At 46.5% G+C, this 17,638-nt stretch overlaps 1 protein-coding gene across 3 annotated transcripts; it reads right to left on the bottom strand.

Annotated features, from left to right (window-relative positions):
• Positions 1–185: 185 nt before the first annotated feature.
• Positions 186–17,060, bottom strand: ETHE1 (ETHE1 persulfide dioxygenase). Of its 3 annotated transcripts, XM_004767707.3 has the most exons (7): positions 16,900–17,060; positions 16,190–16,334; positions 15,933–16,081; positions 2,998–3,127; positions 1,068–1,157; positions 551–667; positions 186–385 (listed from the first exon to the last, which is right to left on the bottom strand). In XM_004767707.3, exons 1-7 carry the CDS (start codon positions 16,978–16,980, stop codon positions 333–335), a joined length of 765 nt encoding a protein of 254 aa, XP_004767764.1. In that variant the 5' UTR covers positions 16,981–17,060; the 3' UTR covers positions 186–332. The 3 variants fall into 3 exon arrangements, with proteins under 3 accessions (XP_004767764.1, XP_012919573.1, XP_044933153.1); XM_013064119.2 differs by lacking the exon at positions 551–667; XM_045077218.1 differs by lacking the exon at positions 15,933–16,081 and having other exon boundaries at positions 16,900–17,054.
• Positions 17,061–17,638: the final 578 nt, after the last annotated feature.

The raw sequence follows: 17,638 nt of genomic DNA, 5'->3' as shown, positions 1-17,638 counted from the left end.
CTCCAACTAATATGGGCGAGAAGCCCTGCCCGGGATAGGTTTGTTTCTGATCTTGTGAGTTAGGAAAAAATCTTCTCCTTCCCAGCAGCCTGCTTCACTCCCACTCTCCCCTCCCTGCTCTTCAGCCCAGACACCTCAGACCAGAAAACCAACGGCACCCTCCCCCCAAATAGACAGAAATACGATTCAGAGCAAAAAAATAATTTTTATTTATTTATTTGAGAAGCTCAGGGGCTGGTGAGGGATAGAAGGAGAGAGGCCTGGCGATGACACCTCTCTCTGTACCCCGCCTAGTGCATTCTTAACCGAAATGAGCACCTGACAAAACCAGGTCAGGAAGGGGGGGTCTGGATCCCACAGCGCATGTTAGCTGGAACAGCAAAGTCTGAAAGGAAAAAGACAGAGTTGAAACTAAGGGACCCCAGCAGACCCCCTCTTGCCCTACTGGGGACCCAGAAATCCAAGGAGCCCTTCTTCTTTGGAATATTATAATTCTGGCCCTAAGCCCCCTTCTCCCTCAGACCCAGGAGTCTGGCCCCCAACTGCTCACCTATCTGCTGAGGCTTGGGCAAGTTCAGGTTGTCCATGACCTTGACAAACTCCTCACAGCTGAGGGTGAGCCGCGGGTTCAAAGTCCGCTCCTCCTCCACGGTGGACACTGTGAGCCCTAGTGGCCAAGGGAGGCGAGGAACGTCAACCCGGCAAGTGCCTGGGGCCTCCTTTGACTACATTTCCCAGGAGGCTTAGGGTGCATCTGGGGCCTGGGACTCCCAGGCTCTTCCCAGACTGTCACAGAGACCAAGCTCTTCTCGATTAGCACTATGGGAAATGTAGTTTCCCACATTCCCCAAGCTCTACAAGGAAGTCCCAGGAAAATGCACGCCCTTTGGAATTCTAGGACTCTTGTTTCTACATGAACACTCAGCACACCTAAACACTTGTTCTTTTTGGCCAGAGAAATTTCTGGGAATTGTAGTCTCCATGCCCCACAAGGACTACAGCAGTTTGGTACTCCCTCTCAAATGAACAGTTATGTAAGTCCCACACCTCCTCCAGGAAGCCCTCACCACGGTAATCATGAGCAGGGTAGATCAGACAGTCTCCAGGAAGCGTGAAGATCTTTTCGTGTACTGAGTGGTACAAGGTCTTAGCACAGCCTGGGGAGGGAAGACTCAGAGGTGAGTAAGTCAATAGCAGAGAAGGTTTCTAGCCCCTTCCCTCAAGAAAGGGTGGGAGGATAAAATCACAGTAGCTAAACCTTCCTCATTTTCTGCTGGTACTGCTTTGTCTAGGCACAGAAAGAGAGGGAAGGGCATTCTAGACAGAAGGAACAGCATATGTGAAGAATTGAGGACTACTGGTGAGAAATTCACCATGGTGGTAAGTAATGTTGGGATGAGATCCAGAAGCACCAAGGAGTTGTGCCCTCAGCCAGGGGATGCCAAGAAAGGGTTCTGGGCAGGGAGGCTAGACTAGAAGGTAAGAAACTGAAGACATGAGCCCAAGGAGGAAAACAGTACCATGATTCCAACAACAAAGCTCTGAGTCCTAAATTGGGTTAGGGGCAAATCTTTTTGGACCCTCCTTCCACCTTTCATTTCAAATACTTCAATTGCATAACTGTTGGGGGTAGATAAATGGAGGACTAGAAGCCTCGCAGAGAAAAAGACAGAGACCAAGATGGAGAGATAAGGCCAGAGGAAGAGGAAGCAAGAGGCAGCCTGGGGATCTGGTCACACACTGCCAGCTCAGGGCTATTCTGTCTTTCCTCTGATCCTGCCTTGCCCTCTGCCCTCAAAGCAGCAAAATCCTCCCAATCTAGTGTCAACCCCACATTCACCCACATGCACACAGGACAGCTAAACCCTGAGATTTAAAACTGAGCTCCTGGGACACCTGGGTGGCTCAGTTGTTAAGCAGCTGCCTTTGGCTCAGGTCACGATCTCAGGGTCCTGGGATCGAGCCCCATATCAGGCTCCTTGCTCAGCGGGGAGCCTGCTTCTCACTCTCCTACTCCCCCAGCTTGAATCTCCTCTCTTGCTGTGTCTCTCTCTGTCAAATCAACAAAAATAAAATCTTTAAAACTGAGCTCCCTTCCCACAGTGAAATTCCTGAATCTAACTGCCCCCTCGCAGCCAAACCCCTGAATCAAATTCCACACCCTCCCCTGCTGCAATTCCAGCACCTAAACTCCTTATGGGGTTTAAAAATATGGCCACAGTGGGGGATGCCTGGGGGCTCAGTTGGCTAAGCATCTGCCTTCGGCTCGGGTCATGATCCCAGGGTCCTGGGATTGAGTCCCACGTCAGGCTCCCTGCTCAGTGCGGAGTCTGCTTCTCTCTCTCTCTCTCCCTCTCATGTCCCCCACCCCCACTCATTCTCTCTCTCTCAAATAAATACAAATCTTTAATTAAAAAAAATTAGTGCTTCTGTCTGCTTCTCTGATCATTCCCTTTGGGAGAACCCAGCTGCCATGTCATGAAGACAAATTACCCCCATGGGGAGGTCTCTGTGGTGAGGAACTGAGGCCTCTGGCCAACAGACAGAGCCAGCTTGCCAGCCATGTGAGTGAGGTACCTTGGCAGCAGGCCCCCCCACCCCAGTCAAGCCCTTGAATGATTACAGCCCAGACACTGAGCCAGGACCACCCAGCGAAGCTGCTCCCAGAGTCTCAACTCTCAGAAACTACGTGAGATAACATCAATCAATGTCAATCACTGCTTAATTCATTAAGGTCTGGGGTCACTGGTTTCACAGCGACAGATAATGATACACCCTTGCATCTAACTGTCCCCCAACAAGCAAACTGCTGAATCTCCCTCCCATTTGCAAATCCAGGAATCTAATTTTCCCTCACTGTAGCAGCTAAACTTCTTTAATCTAATCCTGACCCCTAAAAGTCTAACATTCATTCATTCATTCTTGCAACAGGTACTTCAAACTCTGGCACACAGAGAACCATACTAAGATCTCAGGCTAGGAAAAGGGGCCTGTGACCTTGCTGGAAATCCGTCCGTCCACACCCTCGGATGAGCAGGGCATCTCCAGTGAAGGCCATGCTGTGGTCATTCAGAACAAAGGTGACACAGCCTGGGGTGTGGCCAGGGCTTGCTCGGGTCTCCAAGGCCTGGTGGGGAAGGAAAATACAGTTACCAATAAGCCAAGAGCTCTGGCCTCATGATGAAACTGGCCCCAGAAGCCCCCATCCCACCCCAGGATCACATCTAGCTAGCATTGGCGGGGGTTGTTAAAGAATTAAGTTTGGGGCAACTGGGTGGCTCAGTTGGTTAGGCATCTGCCTTTGGCTCAGGTTGTGATGCCTTTGGCTCAGGTTGTGATTCTGGGGTCCTGGAATTGAGTCCTGTCTTGGGCTCCCTGCTCGGGGCGGGGGGTGGGGATGCATCTGCTTCTCCCTCTGCCCTCTCCCCCTGCTTGTGCTCACTCACTCTCTCTCTGTCAAATAAATAAATATAATTTAAATTAAAAAGAAAACAAATTAAGTTAGATTCCCAGACTTAAACCTCATACCAGGGTAAACTCCCAGTGAATTAAACACTTAAAGCAAGAAAACCGGGGGCGCCTGGGTGGCCCAGTTGGTTAAGCCTCTGCCTTCAGCTCAGGTCATGATCTCGGGGCCCTGGGATCAAGCCCCACGTCAGGCTCTCTACTCAGCCCGCTTGCCTCTCTGCCTACTTGTGATCTCTGTCTGTCAAATAAATAAATAAAATATTTTTTAAAAAGCAAGAAAACCATAAAACTGTGACAACAACAAAAATACAAACAAATATATATGATCTCTGGTTAGGGAAGAAGATTCAAATGTGATCCCAAGGTCATAAATCATTACAAAAAAAGATTGATGGTTTGACTTTATATAAACCTGAAGTTTCTGAGTGGCAACCACACCATAAACAAAAGTGAAACAGAACCAACAAGCTGACAAAATATATTTACAACATATATGCACCACACAGTAGTTAGTATACTTCATATACAAATACGATCTTCAAATCAATAAGAAAGAGATAAGCACACTAATATAAATAGGGAATACCAAACACTCATTTAAAATTATGTTACTGAAATGAAATTTAATGATATACACAAATATTTAATAACATGAAAAGACATTTAATATCTGGTAAGGGCTAAAAGCAGACTACAAAGTAACTTGTATAGTGTCGATTTTTTTTTTAAGATTTTATTTATTTATTTGACAGAGATCACAAGTAGGCAGAGAGGCAGGCAGAGTGAGAGGGAAGCAGACTCCCTGCTGAGCAGAGAGCCTGATGCGGGACTCGATCCCAGGACCCTGAGATCATGACCTGAGCCGAAGGCAGTGGCTTCACCCACTGAGCCACCCAGGCACCCTGTAGTGTCGATTTTTTTAAAAAGGTTCCTTGTTCACTCAAAACATACTTTTTTCTTTAGGCTTTTCCTACATTACCCCCAGCTTTTTTTAAACAGAAAGCATGTCATTTTATAATTGAAAATAAAACACAAGATTCAGGATAAACTAAAGATCTAAAATTTTAAAAACAAAAGATTTCTAAAAGGAAATATATAAGGGTATATGTAATCTTATATAAGGAGATGTGTGTGTGTGTGTATATATATATATATATATATATATATATATATATATATATATAAAATCTTGAGATAGGAAAGGTTTTTGTAAGCATATTAAATTCAGAGGACATAGGGAAAAACAGTGACAAGAATGACCACATAGTTTAATTTCATTATAGAAAAGAACAAGAGTTAAGAGACAAAAAAAACTCAGGGACGACAGTATTAGCAACATGTATAAGAAAGTATTATAAAGTATGAATACCCATCATATATAAAGAGTCCTAAGCATCAACAAGAACTTCCAAAAGAAAAATGTGCAAAAAGAAAAAAAAAAATGGGCAATTCATGGAAGAGGAAATAAATAATAAAAAAAAATCTAAAACAATGTTTGATCTCCCTTTTAGGGAGAAAGGGAGAGAGATTTAAATTTAAAAACCCTTATTTTTCACCTACCAGATTGACAACTGTCAGAGTTGCTCAGCCCTTATGTTTCCTGGGATGTGGGTATGACTCAGTGTAGCTGATTTAGAGGGCAAGTTTGCAATGTCTACAACACCTCAAATGTGGACTCTGACCCCGCAAAGTTTCTGCTAAGACTCTACTGTTAAGAACTTCAAACACAGGGGCACCTGGGTGGCTCAGTTGTTAGACGTCTGCCTTCCGCTCGGGTCATGATCCAGGGGTCCTGGGATCAAGCCCCGCATCAGGTCATCAGGTTCTCTGCTAGGCGGGAAGACTGCTTCTCCCTCTCCCACTCTCCCTGCTTGTGTTCCCTCTCTTGCTGTGTCTCTCTCTGTCAAATAAATAAATAAATAAATCTCTTTAAAAAAAAAAAAAAAAGAACTTCGGACACATGGGCAAAAATGCCCACCCAAGAAATCCTCATTATGTAAATCCCCACACTCAGTTCAGGGAAGCAATTGTCAGAAGAAAAAAAAAAAAATGTTACCTTCATGATCTAAAAACCGCTTATAAGATTAGTTCCCACTCACACAGCATTCCCCCCACCAGTTAGCATCCTGATCTAGGATGGACACCAGGTACAGATCCTGTGTCCACACCTGGTATCCGTCCCACCCTTCCCCACTGATGGGTCTCTGGTTTGGTACAGGGCATCAGTGTGCTGAGCCAACCACTTCCTTTCCCTCTGTGGTAGCCTGGGTGGCTTTGGACATGGTTCTCAGACCGAGATCTCAGTAGGTCTCCTGAAAATGTCTGGGAAAACTTTTCCCTTCCTGATAAAAAATGTTTGGCACCTCCCCTTCCCACTTTATCTGGTTCTAGACAAAAGTGTGATGGCCGCAGCTGCAGCAACCACCTTGCAACCATGAAAAAGAATCCCCCAAATGGGGCTCCTGGGTGGCTCAGTCAGTGAATCATCTGACTGTCTTCTTCCAGACCCCCTGTTATAGGAGAAAACTGAACTGCCAAATATTTAAGCCACCGTATGAGGTTTTTTTTTTTTTTAAGATTTTTATTTATTTATTTGACAGAGATCACAAGCAGGCAGAGAGGCAGGCAGAGAGAGAGAGGGGGAAACAGGCTCCCTGCTGAGCAGAGAGCCCGATGTGGGGCTTGATTCCAGGACCCTGAGATCATGACCTGAGCCGAAGGCAGAGGCTTAAGCCACTGAGCCACTTCGGCACCCCACCGTATGAGGTTTTGATTACTTTCAGCCAAACACTTTCCTGACTCCTATATCCGAGGATATATGTCCAATGCAAAACAAATGCAAAGAAAATGATCTTGCAAAATGTTGTGGGAAAAATCATGACCCTCCTGCCTAAAATTAACATAACCTTTTGGTGGTCGAGAAATGATCTCTCACTCCATACTCTCTGATTTTATTTTAATTTTATTTATTTATTTGACAGATTACAAGTAGGCAGAGAGGCGGGGGGGGGGGAGCAGGCTCCCCGCTGAGCAGAGAGCCCAATGTGGGGGTGGGGAGCGTTGATCCCAGGACTCTGGGATCATGACCTGAGCCTAAGGCAGAGGCTTTAACCCACTAAGCCACCCAGGCACCCTGATTTTTTTTTTTTTTTTAAACAAAAAGCATGGGTGTCCTTTGAACCAAATATTGTGGATGGATATTCAGGAGTAATGTTGAAAACATTAATCACCAAAAACAAAAACAAAAAAGAACAAACAACCAGCTGATCACAGGTGTAGCAATGGGTACTGATTAATCAGGACATCGGCTATAAACAACCAACAGTTAGACAGTATACATGGAATATATGGCACAATTAAAGCCTATATTTGGTGTATGTAATTGTCTCTGTGTATAAATTGGACATAATTTTAATATCAATTGAACAAGAACCCGCTTGCCACATGGACTGAAACTCCTGAGGCCCTGAGTCTGTGTAGCAAGTGGCTTTGCCGATGATCAGCATCCCTGTTTATCTGACCTTTCCTTTCTCTGGAATATCTAGCATCTATCCCCCTGCTCCATACCTCCCACAGTCCTGCCCATCTTGGCCTCATCCTCTCCTGCTTGGACCAACCACCTGCCTCCATCTTGGCCTACCAGCCTCCAGCCATCCCCCATATGACCCTGAGGAGGGTTTCTACTGCCCGGATTCAGACCTGCTCCTCTCTGGTCATGACCCTTCCTTGGCTCCCACTGTCCCCCAGACAGAGTTCTGGCTTCTTAGCCTGACTTCTGAAACACCCCTGTTCCACTGCCTGCCCACCTGTCCAGCCCAATGTCCAATAACACACCCAGCTACTCTGAAATCCAGGGGTGCTTCCAGAAAGCACCAGGTTTCTCCACACCTCTATGCCCACACAATTCTCTCTGCTAGGTACACCCTTCCCTCTCCCATCGGTCAGGTCTGCTCATTCCCCAGAGCCCTGATACTGACTGACCCCTTCTCCTGTGCCAGGCTCTCTCCTAAGTGCTCAACATGACTGAACTCATCCAGTCCACACACATCCTTATGAGGCAGGTACCATTCCTGTTCCCATTCTACAGATGAGGAAACCAAGGCACAGAATAAAAATGAGCAAACCATAACTAAATGTGGAAATACGAATGGATGTCACAGATAAGACCAAAAAAAAAAAAAAGGATGCTGGACACAGAAGAGCAGAGAGGTTGTGGCATGGAACAGAATGGAGTGGTGTGGGATGGGGTGTGGCAGGAAGTGGGAAATCAAAGCGTGCCTGGTACACAGTACAGGGAAGTGGTGTTTCATGTGGAGGTTTCAGTCATCAATCCAGATGTAAAACAGCTATGTTTTAGAGAGGGCACATGGACTAGGAGTTACGAACAGCATCTGGCGCCAGGTGACATGGGTTCTAAATTTGGCTCTGCTATTTATTACTAGCTGTGTGGCCTTGGACAAGTCACTTCACCTCTCTGTTTCTGAGCTTCTCTGCTCATTTGTAAAATGGGTATAATAATTGTCCCTAATTCAAAGGGTTATTATAAATATTAAGTTCCTGGGGCATATGGGTGATTGGGTTGGTTAAGCATCTGCCTTGGGCTCAGGTCATGATCCCAGAGTCCCGGGATCGAGCCCTTCATGAGGCTGCCTGCTCAGCAGGGAGCCTGCTTCTACCTCTTCCTCTGCCCCTCCCCTCTGCTTGCTCTCTCTCTCATAAATAAAAGCTTTAACAAAAAAATATTGTTATTTTGAGTGTGTTAAGCACTTAGAAAAATGTCCAGGACACAATAATCATGATATAATCAAAGTAACATAATAATAATGTTAAAAAAAAACTTTTTAAAAGATTTTATTTATTTATTTGACAGAGAGAGAGAGAGAGCACGAGCAGGGGGAGCGGTAGAGGGAGAAGTAGGCTCCCCGCAGTGTAGGGAACTTGATGCAGGGCTCACTCCCAGGACCCTGGGATCATGATCTGACCCAAAGGCAGATGCTTAACGGACCGAGTCACCCAGATGACCCATTAAGGTTCTAAATTTTGTAAAACCACTGATATAGTGGAACCACAAGGCCTCCTGGGTTCAAATCCTGACCTGGCAGGGCATCTGGGTGGCTCAGTCAGTTAAGTGCCCGACTCTTGGTGTCAGCTCAGGTCATGATGTCATGAGAACCACGGGATTGAGCCCTGTGTTGGACTCCATGTGGAGTTTGCTTGGGACTTTCTCTCCCTCTCCCTCTGCCTTCCCCCACCCCCAGTCTGTCTCTCACTCTCAAATAAATAAATAAATCTTTTGAAAAAAAAAATCCCAACTTCGCCACTTTCTCTGTAATTTGTGGGCAAGTCACTTTTCTTCTCTGTACATCCTTCTTTGTAAAATGAGAAAAATATTTCTCATCTATGTGGTTATGAAGGTTTAATGCGATCTGTTTGTCAGAGAAGATGCAATGGAGGCCCAAGGGCAAGACTCAGCCAGAGAAATGTTTTGTTTGGCCCACTCAGAAGTTATGAGAAGTCTGAATTTGTAGTCTACCCTTAAAAAGTGGAAGATTTCTCAAAAATGTACATTTGAAGCTTCTATTTTAAAAAAGGGAGCTTGGCAGTCAACAGACTACACTCTTCTTTTTTTTTTTTTTTTTATAAAGCTTATTTATTTAAGTAATCTCTACACCCAACTTGGGCCTCAAACCACGACCCCAAGATCAAGAGTCCCACGCTCTTCCAACTGAGCCAGCCAGGCTTCCCAACAGACTACATTCCTGAACATGAATAATCAACTTGAATTGTGCAGTGGGTGTCCTCTATGAATGGAACATGCATCCTAAGGTTTGCTACAGGCCCCACCACTCCCTGCTGCCTACAGTGGTATTTGATTATGAAAATCCTTCTAGACAAACACTGATAAAGAACACTTACAGAGCTCAGCACAATGCCTGGCAAGAAGCAAACCCTCAAAGCTTGTCAACTATTGTTAAATTATCATCATTACTATTGTTAGCCAATTCAAAATACATACAATCTACTTTGGTTGACGGCAAAGAAAAGAGGAGGTTGAATGACACCATGAAGAAACAACCAGACACAAACCAGAAGTGGGACATTCTCCAAGACAATAGACTAGAAACTTCGAAAGTCAATGACATGGTGCAGAAAGGGGCTGTTCTAGATTTAGAGACTCAACAGACCCTATAGCCGAGTGGCATGCATGAAGCTTGACTGGGTCCTGGTTCCTAAAAACTGCCATAAAAACGATTCCCGGGCACCTGGGGCAATTCGAACTTAAGCTGTATTTAAGAATTATTTCAGAATTAACATAGACTTGCTGTGATGAAGACTTTGTAAAAGAACTGTTCTCTCCAAGTGCAGATGAGGGAACTCTGAGGGTCTGCGAGGTGAAAACTATTTTCATGATAGTAGGAGGAGCTCTTCTGCCCTTCTTACTCTCATTCCCCAGTTCAGTGAGATTTTCCAGAAGCTCCATGACTGGTGATGATGTCATTGTTCTGCCAGCAGATGGAGTGCTTGGATATTCTTGTGTTTTCAAAACAGAGTCTCGGTTTTAATTTCTAATGCAGTAAAATTTTTCCGCATCTCTGAATAGATAGGTCTTACTTACTTACTTTTATTGACCTATAACAGACATACAACTAATAAGTAAATACTGATAGCTAGAACCCACATAAATAAAAGCTTTGAGGGCCATCCTGTAACTTTTAAGAAGGCCAGGAGCTCTGATACTACAAGGTTTGAGTTTGAGAACCTCTGATACAGGAGAACATCTTTACTCTCCGGATAAGTCGTTAGGGTTGACATTTCTGAATGCAAGTTTCTGAATGGTAAGAGAAGAAAACGGTATAAACACACAGAGAGAAATAAGGCAAAGGTAGCAAAAATGTCAGCAACTGGGGCGCCTGGGTGGCTCAGTTAGTTAAGTGTCTGCCTTTGGCTCAGGTCATGATCTCAGGGTCCTGGGGTTGAGCGGATCGTGTTCTCTGCTCAGCGGGGAGCTTACTTCCCCCTCTCCCTCAGACCCTGCTCATGCTCTCTCTCTCTCTCTCAAATAAATAAAATATTTTAAAAAAATCAGCAACTGGTGAACTTTAAGTGAAGGGTATGAGAGTGTTCACAGTACTATTGTTTCAATTTGCTATAGTTATTAGAATATTAATAAAAGGGTGTGGGGGGAGCACCTTCTATCTGGACCTCCCAGACCTCCACCGGTCCCTGAACTGGTTGAATCATCTTTTCAGCCACAGAATAGTTTTTAGGGATTCTGTGGAGCCTAACCTTACATTCTTCCAACAAAATTCTTCCTCCCTTCCTCCTTCCACGGCTTCAAATACGTGCACCAACTCAGCAGCTGTCCATTCACCCGTTTGGAGGGTGGGGTCAGCACCTTCTCTAACTACTTCACATCAGCTCTGGGCAACTCCAAAGGGATCGGCGCAGCTGGTCCCACGGCCCACACTGCCCCCTGGTGGCAAGCAGAGTCTGGACATCTATTCCAGTTGGTCCCAAGTTCATTGCTTTGCTCCATCTAATCTTGGTATAACCGGCCACTATATCTATGCACTTCTAAATTCAGAGTGTCTTTTTCCATTGCGGCTAAATAGTCTGAACCTCTATTAGTTAAAGCTTCCTTTCTTTCGTGAAAGAAATGACATTAGTTGTTCTAACGTTTAAGGGACAGTGCACTGATGTCTCTAACTTGAAGATGCATCCAAAAATAAGACAGGTGAGGGCACCTGGGTGGCTCAGTGGGTTAAGCCACTGCCTTCGGCTTAGGTCATGATCTCAGGGTCCTGGGATCGAGTCCCGCATCGGGCTCTCTGCTCAGCAGGGAGCCTGCTTCCTCCTCTCTCTCTGCCTTCCTCTCTGCCTACTTGTGATCTCTCTCTGTCGAATAAATAAATAAAATCTTTAATAAAAAAAAATCTCACTACTTTTATTTACTTTCTAACTGAGAGATTTCAGTGCCACCTGGGTGGCTCAGCCGGTTACGCATCTGCCTTCAGCTCAGGTCATGGTCCCAGGATCGAGCCCTGCATCTGGCTCCTTGTTCAGCAGGGAGCCTACTTCTCCCTCTCTCTCTGCACGCCCTGCTTATGCTCTCTCTCTCTAACAAATTAATTAATTAAAAAATAATAATTAGTTCCAAATGGAAGGAAGTAGTGAAATTCTCACCCAGACCACATGAGAATCACCTATAAGCTTTTATTTTACTTTATTTTATTTTATTTAAGATTTTATTTATTTTTAAGTCATCTTTACACCCAAGGTGGGGCTCAAACTTACAACCTCAAGTTCAAGAGTCTTGTGCTCCATTGACTGAGCTCGTCAGGCACCGACCTGAGAGCTTTTAAAAGAAACTCATCCCCTGTGTCTGCCCCAAACAATGAAATCAGAATCCCTAAAGTGGGATCTGGGGGCTCCGTATCTGGCAGCGCTCTTCAGAAAACTTTCTTTCTTTCAGAAAACTTTCTTTCTTTCAGAAAACTTCAGAAAGTTTTCTGAATCTGCCACCCCTCAAATGTTCAAATCTTATTGCTCAGTAAAACAGGAAATTCATTGTACAATGAAATCACCCAAATCTGGCCCACTGTGAGTATAAAATATAACCAGCTCAAAAAGTGGCAAGTTTGGGGTGCTTAGGTGGTTCAGTCATTGAGCATCTATCTGCCTTCTGCTCAGGTCAGGATCCCAGGGACCTGGGTTGGAGTCCTGCATTGGGCTCCCTGCTCTGCAGGAAGTCTGCTTCTCCCTCTCCCACTCCCCCTGCTTGTGTTCCTTCTCTCACTGTGTCTCTCTCTGTCAAATAAATAAATAAAATCTTGAAGAAAAAAAAAAGGTGGCAAGTTCTACTAAAGTTAATCATAGGTCAGTCCTCTGACCCAGGAAGTCCGTTCCTTGGAATTGAGAGCAATGTCCACCAAAAGAGTTGCATAACAGCCGTCACAGCAGCCTTGTTCTTAATAGCCCCAAATCTGAATCAGCCATCAAAGGGAAAATGGGTAAATTATCATAAATTCACACAATTAAAATGCTCTACATTTTGGGAAACCATGGCTGGTACATGAAATTTGGCCTGTCGTATGCTTTTGTATGGTCCGAGGGCCACGAGTGGTTTTTTATGCTTTTTCAAGGTTGAAAAAAAAATCAAAATGAGAATTGTATTTTAAAACACATGAGAATTCTTGAAATTAACATTGCAGAGGCCAGAAATCGAGTTCTGCTAGAGCACAGCCATGCTTATTCCCTTGTGCATCGTCTCTGACTGCTTTCACGCCAACAGGGACCATATACGGCCTGCAAAAGCGAAAGTATTTACTGTCTGGTCCTTTACAGAAGGGGTTAGCTAATCCCTGGGACAGAGCAACAAAAGGAAAGACTGCAACCATACACAACGTGAGGAGTGAAAGAAGCCAAAACACCAAAGAGCCCACATAGTACGAGTCCTGTTTCTGAGGTCCAGAACACATGGAATTAATCTAAGATTAAATAAACTGGAAGATGGGTCCCTGGCTGGCTCAGTCAGTAGAGCATGTGACTCTTGATCTCAGGGTCTTGGGTTCAAGCCACAGGTTGGGGACTGGGGATGGGACCTACTTTAAAAAAAAAAAAAAAAAAAGTAAGAAAGAAAGTTGCTAAGATTGCAAATCTTCAAAGTCCTTATCATAAGAAAAAAGAAAAATTTTTAAATGAATAAATAAGTCGGCAGCTGGGGTGATGGGGGTGTTGTTGTCAATGGCCAGGAAGAGGAACAAGGAGGCCTTCTGGAGTGATGAGTTCGCTCTGTATCTGGATCTTGGCTGTGGACATGCAAGTGGAAACATGTAAAAATTTAACAAGCTGGCACACTTTCTACTGTATGGCATGCATGTTACAAGTCAATTTTTTTAAAGTAGAGGGAAGAAAATGAGGGAGAAGTGTGACCATCTCTAAAGGTTTATAAAGAACTCAGATGAAAACCACACCAAACACCAAATAATCATAAAGACAGATGCTAACAAGTGTTGGCAAGGATGTGGAGAAACTGGGACTTTCATTTTTTTTTCTTTCTTTAAAGATTTTATTTATTTACTTGACAGAGATCACAAGCAGGCAGAGAGAGAGGAGGAAGCAGGCTCCCCGCTGAGCAGAGAGCCCGATGTGGGGCTCGATCCCAGGACCCCGCGACCATGACCTGAACCGAAGGCAGAGGCTTTAACCCAAAGTCACCCAGGTGCCCCTCTTTTTTTTTTTTTTTTTAAGATTTATTTATTTATTTGAGAGAGAGGAGTGGGGAGGGGCAGAGGGACAGAGAATGCTGAAGCATACTCCCCATGGAGCCCGATGGGGAGCCTAAATCAAGAGTCCACTGCTTAACTGACTGAGCCACTCAGGTGCCTGGAAACTAGGCCTTTCATATGCTGCCTGTGGGAATATAAAATGGTGCAACCACTTTGGACATTAGTCGGTCAGTTCCTTCAACTATTTTTTTTTTAAGATTTTATTTATTTATTTGAGAGAGAGAAAGACAGAGGTGAGCAGGAGGATGCAGACTCCACGCTGAGCAGGGAGCCCCATGTGGGGCTTGATCTCTCAGCCAAAGGCAGACACTTAACTGACTGAGCCACCCAGGGATGCCCACCACCCGTTTTTTTAGGTAGGCTCCACACCCACCATGAGCTTCAACTCACGACCCTGCAATCAAGACCAGAGCTGAAATCAAGAGTTGGACGCTGAACCAAATGAGCCACCCAGGCTCCCAAGGTCCTCAAACTATTACACGTAGAGTTATTATTTTGATCCAGCAATTCCATCCTATAGATACATCCAAGAGAAATAAAAACAGCCACACAAAAACTTGTGCATGAATAGTTATAGCAGCATTATACATAATGGTAAAAAAAATGGAAGCAGCAGAAATGTCTATCAGCTGGTGGATGAATGAATGAACAAACGAGGCGAATTCACACAGTGGAGAGTTACTCAGCCATAGGAAGGCGTGAAACACTGACACCCGTTACAAGGATGACCCTTGAACACTTATGACAGAAGCCAGTCACAGAAGACGACACAATATATGATTCCGTTTCTATGAAACACCCAGAATTGGTGTTTCCTTGAGAGATAGAAAGTGGATTTGTGGTTGTCAGGCGAGAAGGGAGGGGGCTGGGGTGACAGCTAAGGAGCGTGGGGTTTCTTTCAGAAATGACAAAGCTATTCTACAGTTAACTGTGGCGATGGGTGGACTCAGCTCTGAATACACTAAGTTGCTGAATTGTACACTTCAAATGGATGAACTGGATGGTTTGTGACTATCAATTAAGTCATTTGAAAAAAACCAGACACGGAAGCTAAATCTGCCACAGCTAAACCCTTCGACATTCATTCAAAACATTGCTTGTCCAGTCTCACAAAGGGCTCACGTCGATATGAAACCCCAACCACTGTTCACTCTTCTAAGCCTGCTCAGCTCAAGGAATGCTTGCTAGCCCCTGACACTCACGGACAGTGTACATTAAGTTACAAGGCACTTTTTCACCTGCTTCCAGAAATAAAGAGGCTGCCCCCACGGGAGCTCCACCCTCTGACACCCCCCCCACCCCCGCCACACACACAGAGCTCTCATCTCTAAATGCTCAAACTCAGATAAACTGTCCCCATTTAGCAAAATCCTTTAACCTGGAGGTCAAGTCCCCCCACTGTCACTTGCCCATTCTGTCCCCAAAGTCAGCCCAACTCACTCTGTAGCTTTAGCAAGTCTGATTGGAGAAAAGCCTGGTCAGCCTCTGAGGGCAACTCCCCTCAGCGCCCTCTCCCCAAACTATTGCTCTGGGTTGAAATCCTGGCTGGAAACCTGCTGACCTTGGCTAGTGACAAAGATGGAAGAGGAGGTAGGAAACTTCAGACCCTTCCTCGTGAGGCAAGAGCTCCACCAAGGGTGAGGCAAGCAGGCACAGAAGGGTGAACATTTAAGGAGGCGCTAGCTGAAAGGTGCCTACCCTGCCCTTGCGGGACTGTGACTGTGAGAATAAGGGCCTCCTTAAATGTTGCGCCCTAGGTGCCTTGCTCGCCTCACCCTAGTCCTGGCCCTGGGCAACAGGATGCTCCTTCCTCTAATAGTGACTCTAGAAGCCTGAGCTGGAATCTCTCTCTCAGCCCCAGCTCAGAATTCTAGCCCTCAATCAACTTTTATAGAGATGCCAAGCCAAAGGTGCTGCCCCAAGGCTGTAGGAAACTCCACAAATGCTGTTGACTTAAGGGGCTTGGCCAGAGACACACCTGCCCAGAGCCTCTTGCCCCAGTGCCCCACCTGGGTTTATGGCACCCTCCTCCCACAGACAAACTCAGGGATCAGGAGCCCCCGATCAGAGTTCCCTCCTACCCAGGGGCTCAGGAGCCCAAGCCCTCAGCCCGCTCTTCCCTTGAGGCCAAGAAGTCCAGGCCACCACCCTCTCCGGACCCAGCATCCAACTCACGAAGCGCCCGAAGTGGATGGAGTCTCCATCCTCAATGTGCAAGTCAGCCTGGGCCCCACTAAGGCGGGAGATGACAGACTGGCAGCCGGGGAGTAGGGACCGGAGCAGCCCTGAGCCCGTAATGTGGTCCGCGTGGCAGTGGGTATTCACTGGGAGAGAGAGGAGGGCCTGGTCCAGGAGGGCTCAGAGAGGACGCAAGACTCCCAGCCCCCAGCCCCCTCCTCCCTCAGACCCAGGGGTTCCGCCTCCAGACTGACCAGCATACAGCAGCCGCAGCCCCAGTTCCTTGACCAGCTGGGCATCCCGAGGCGCCGTCTCCAGAACCGGGTCGATCAGAACGGCCTCGTGGGACTCTCTGTCACCCAGCAGGTACGTGTAGGTGCAGCTCTTAGGCTCAAACATCTGGGAAGGGGGAGTGAGACAGGTGAGAGCGAAGAACGAGACTCCCACACACGGGGGACCCAAGAGTCTGAGCCTCGACCCGATTCTTTTCCTAAGATCCAGGAACACAAAACCCAGCTCCTCCTTTCCCCTCGGTGTCCGGAGTCTGTTCCGTCTGAAACAATGAGGCCCAACTTCCAAATACCCCCCAAATCAGGCTCCCCATTAACCTCTCACGTAAAGGACTCGGGAGTCCTGCCCGATGCCCACGGGATCCCCCAACTCTCGGCTCTATTTTTTTTTCTTTTTTCTTTTTTTAATTTTATTTATTTATTTGACAGAGATCACAAGTAGGCAGAGAAGCAGGCAGAGAGAGAGAGGAGGAAGCAGGTTCCCTTGGCAAGCAGAGAGCCCAATGTGGGGCTTGATCCCAGGACTCTGGGATCATGACCTGAGCGGAAGGCAGAGGCTTTAACCCACTGAGCCACCCAGGCGCCCCCAACTCTCGGCTTTAAAGGACGCTGGAGTCCCGCCCTGCCACCGTCCAGCGCCCCGTGGTCCCGCTGCGGGCCCAGACTCCTCGCACCTGCCGTAGGAGGATGGGGACTCCAGAGCCGCTGCGCTGGCTAAGCCGCCGCCCGGCGACCCTCAGTGTGGCCCCCGCCATCGCGCCCGCGGCCCGGTGGGGACTGAGTGGACGCCAGGCGCTGGCGGAAGCCGGGTGCCCCCTATCTGACCTGGGAGGGGAGGAGAGGGGCGGGGCGGGGCGGGGGCGGGAAGAGGGCGGGGCCCGCCTTAAAGGGGCCACGAGCTCTGGGGCTCAGGGCTGTCTGGGGGAGAGAATACAGAGACCGCGTAGACAGCGAAACCGGGAGACACTCAAACGGCTCAAAAGGCGAGGGAGAGACGCTGGGAGCATCACAGACAGGGAGAGAAATAAAATCCCAACAAGAAGCCCCAATACACTTGATAGCGGAACTCCTAATGTATTCTTAGTGGTTTTTAACAGGAGAGAGACCCAGAGAGCCCCTCAGAGATAAAGGAGATGCTGAGAGACTTGAGAGAGACTTGGACTCCGAGATACCAAGAAGAGAGACCTGGAAAGACTTTCAGAGATTCATGGAGAGATACAGAGTTGGAATGAGTTGTCCATCAAAGAAGTATGGTCAGAAAGATACACTTGGAAATTCTAGACGATTATGAAAGATAGGAAGAGATGTTGGGACATTAGAGCAAGGAGAAATGAGCAGAAAGAGGGAGAGAATCTCTCAGAAAGTAGAGAAACAGGCAGAAGGAAAGTTCCAAGTCAAGGAGAGAATATTGCT

Source organism: Mustela putorius, unplaced genomic scaffold (genome assembly GCF_011764305.1).
Source record: "Mustela putorius furo isolate JIRA1106 unplaced genomic scaffold, ASM1176430v1.1 tig00000196_pilon_pilon_pilon, whole genome shotgun sequence".
Lineage (NCBI taxonomy): Eukaryota > Metazoa > Chordata > Mammalia > Carnivora > Mustelidae > Mustela > Mustela putorius.
The sequence above is the reverse complement of the archived record's forward strand: the minus strand, read 5'-3'. Positions and strand labels throughout refer to the sequence as shown.

Bases quoted from the DNA above. Each gene is read 5' to 3' on its own strand.
- ETHE1 (XM_004767707.3), bottom strand. From the start codon at position 16,980: ATGGCGGGGGCCACACTGAGGGTCGCCGGGCGGCGGCTTAGCCAGCGC. The intron at 1,158-2,997 runs GTCACAGGCCCC...TTCCCTCCCCAG, and splicing joins ACGGACGGATTTCCAGCAAG to GCTGTGCTAAGACCTTGTAC. The intron at 668-1,067 runs GTGAGGGCTTCC...CTTGGCCACTAG, and splicing joins CCCTGCTCATGATTACCGTG to GGCTCACAGTGTCCACCGTG.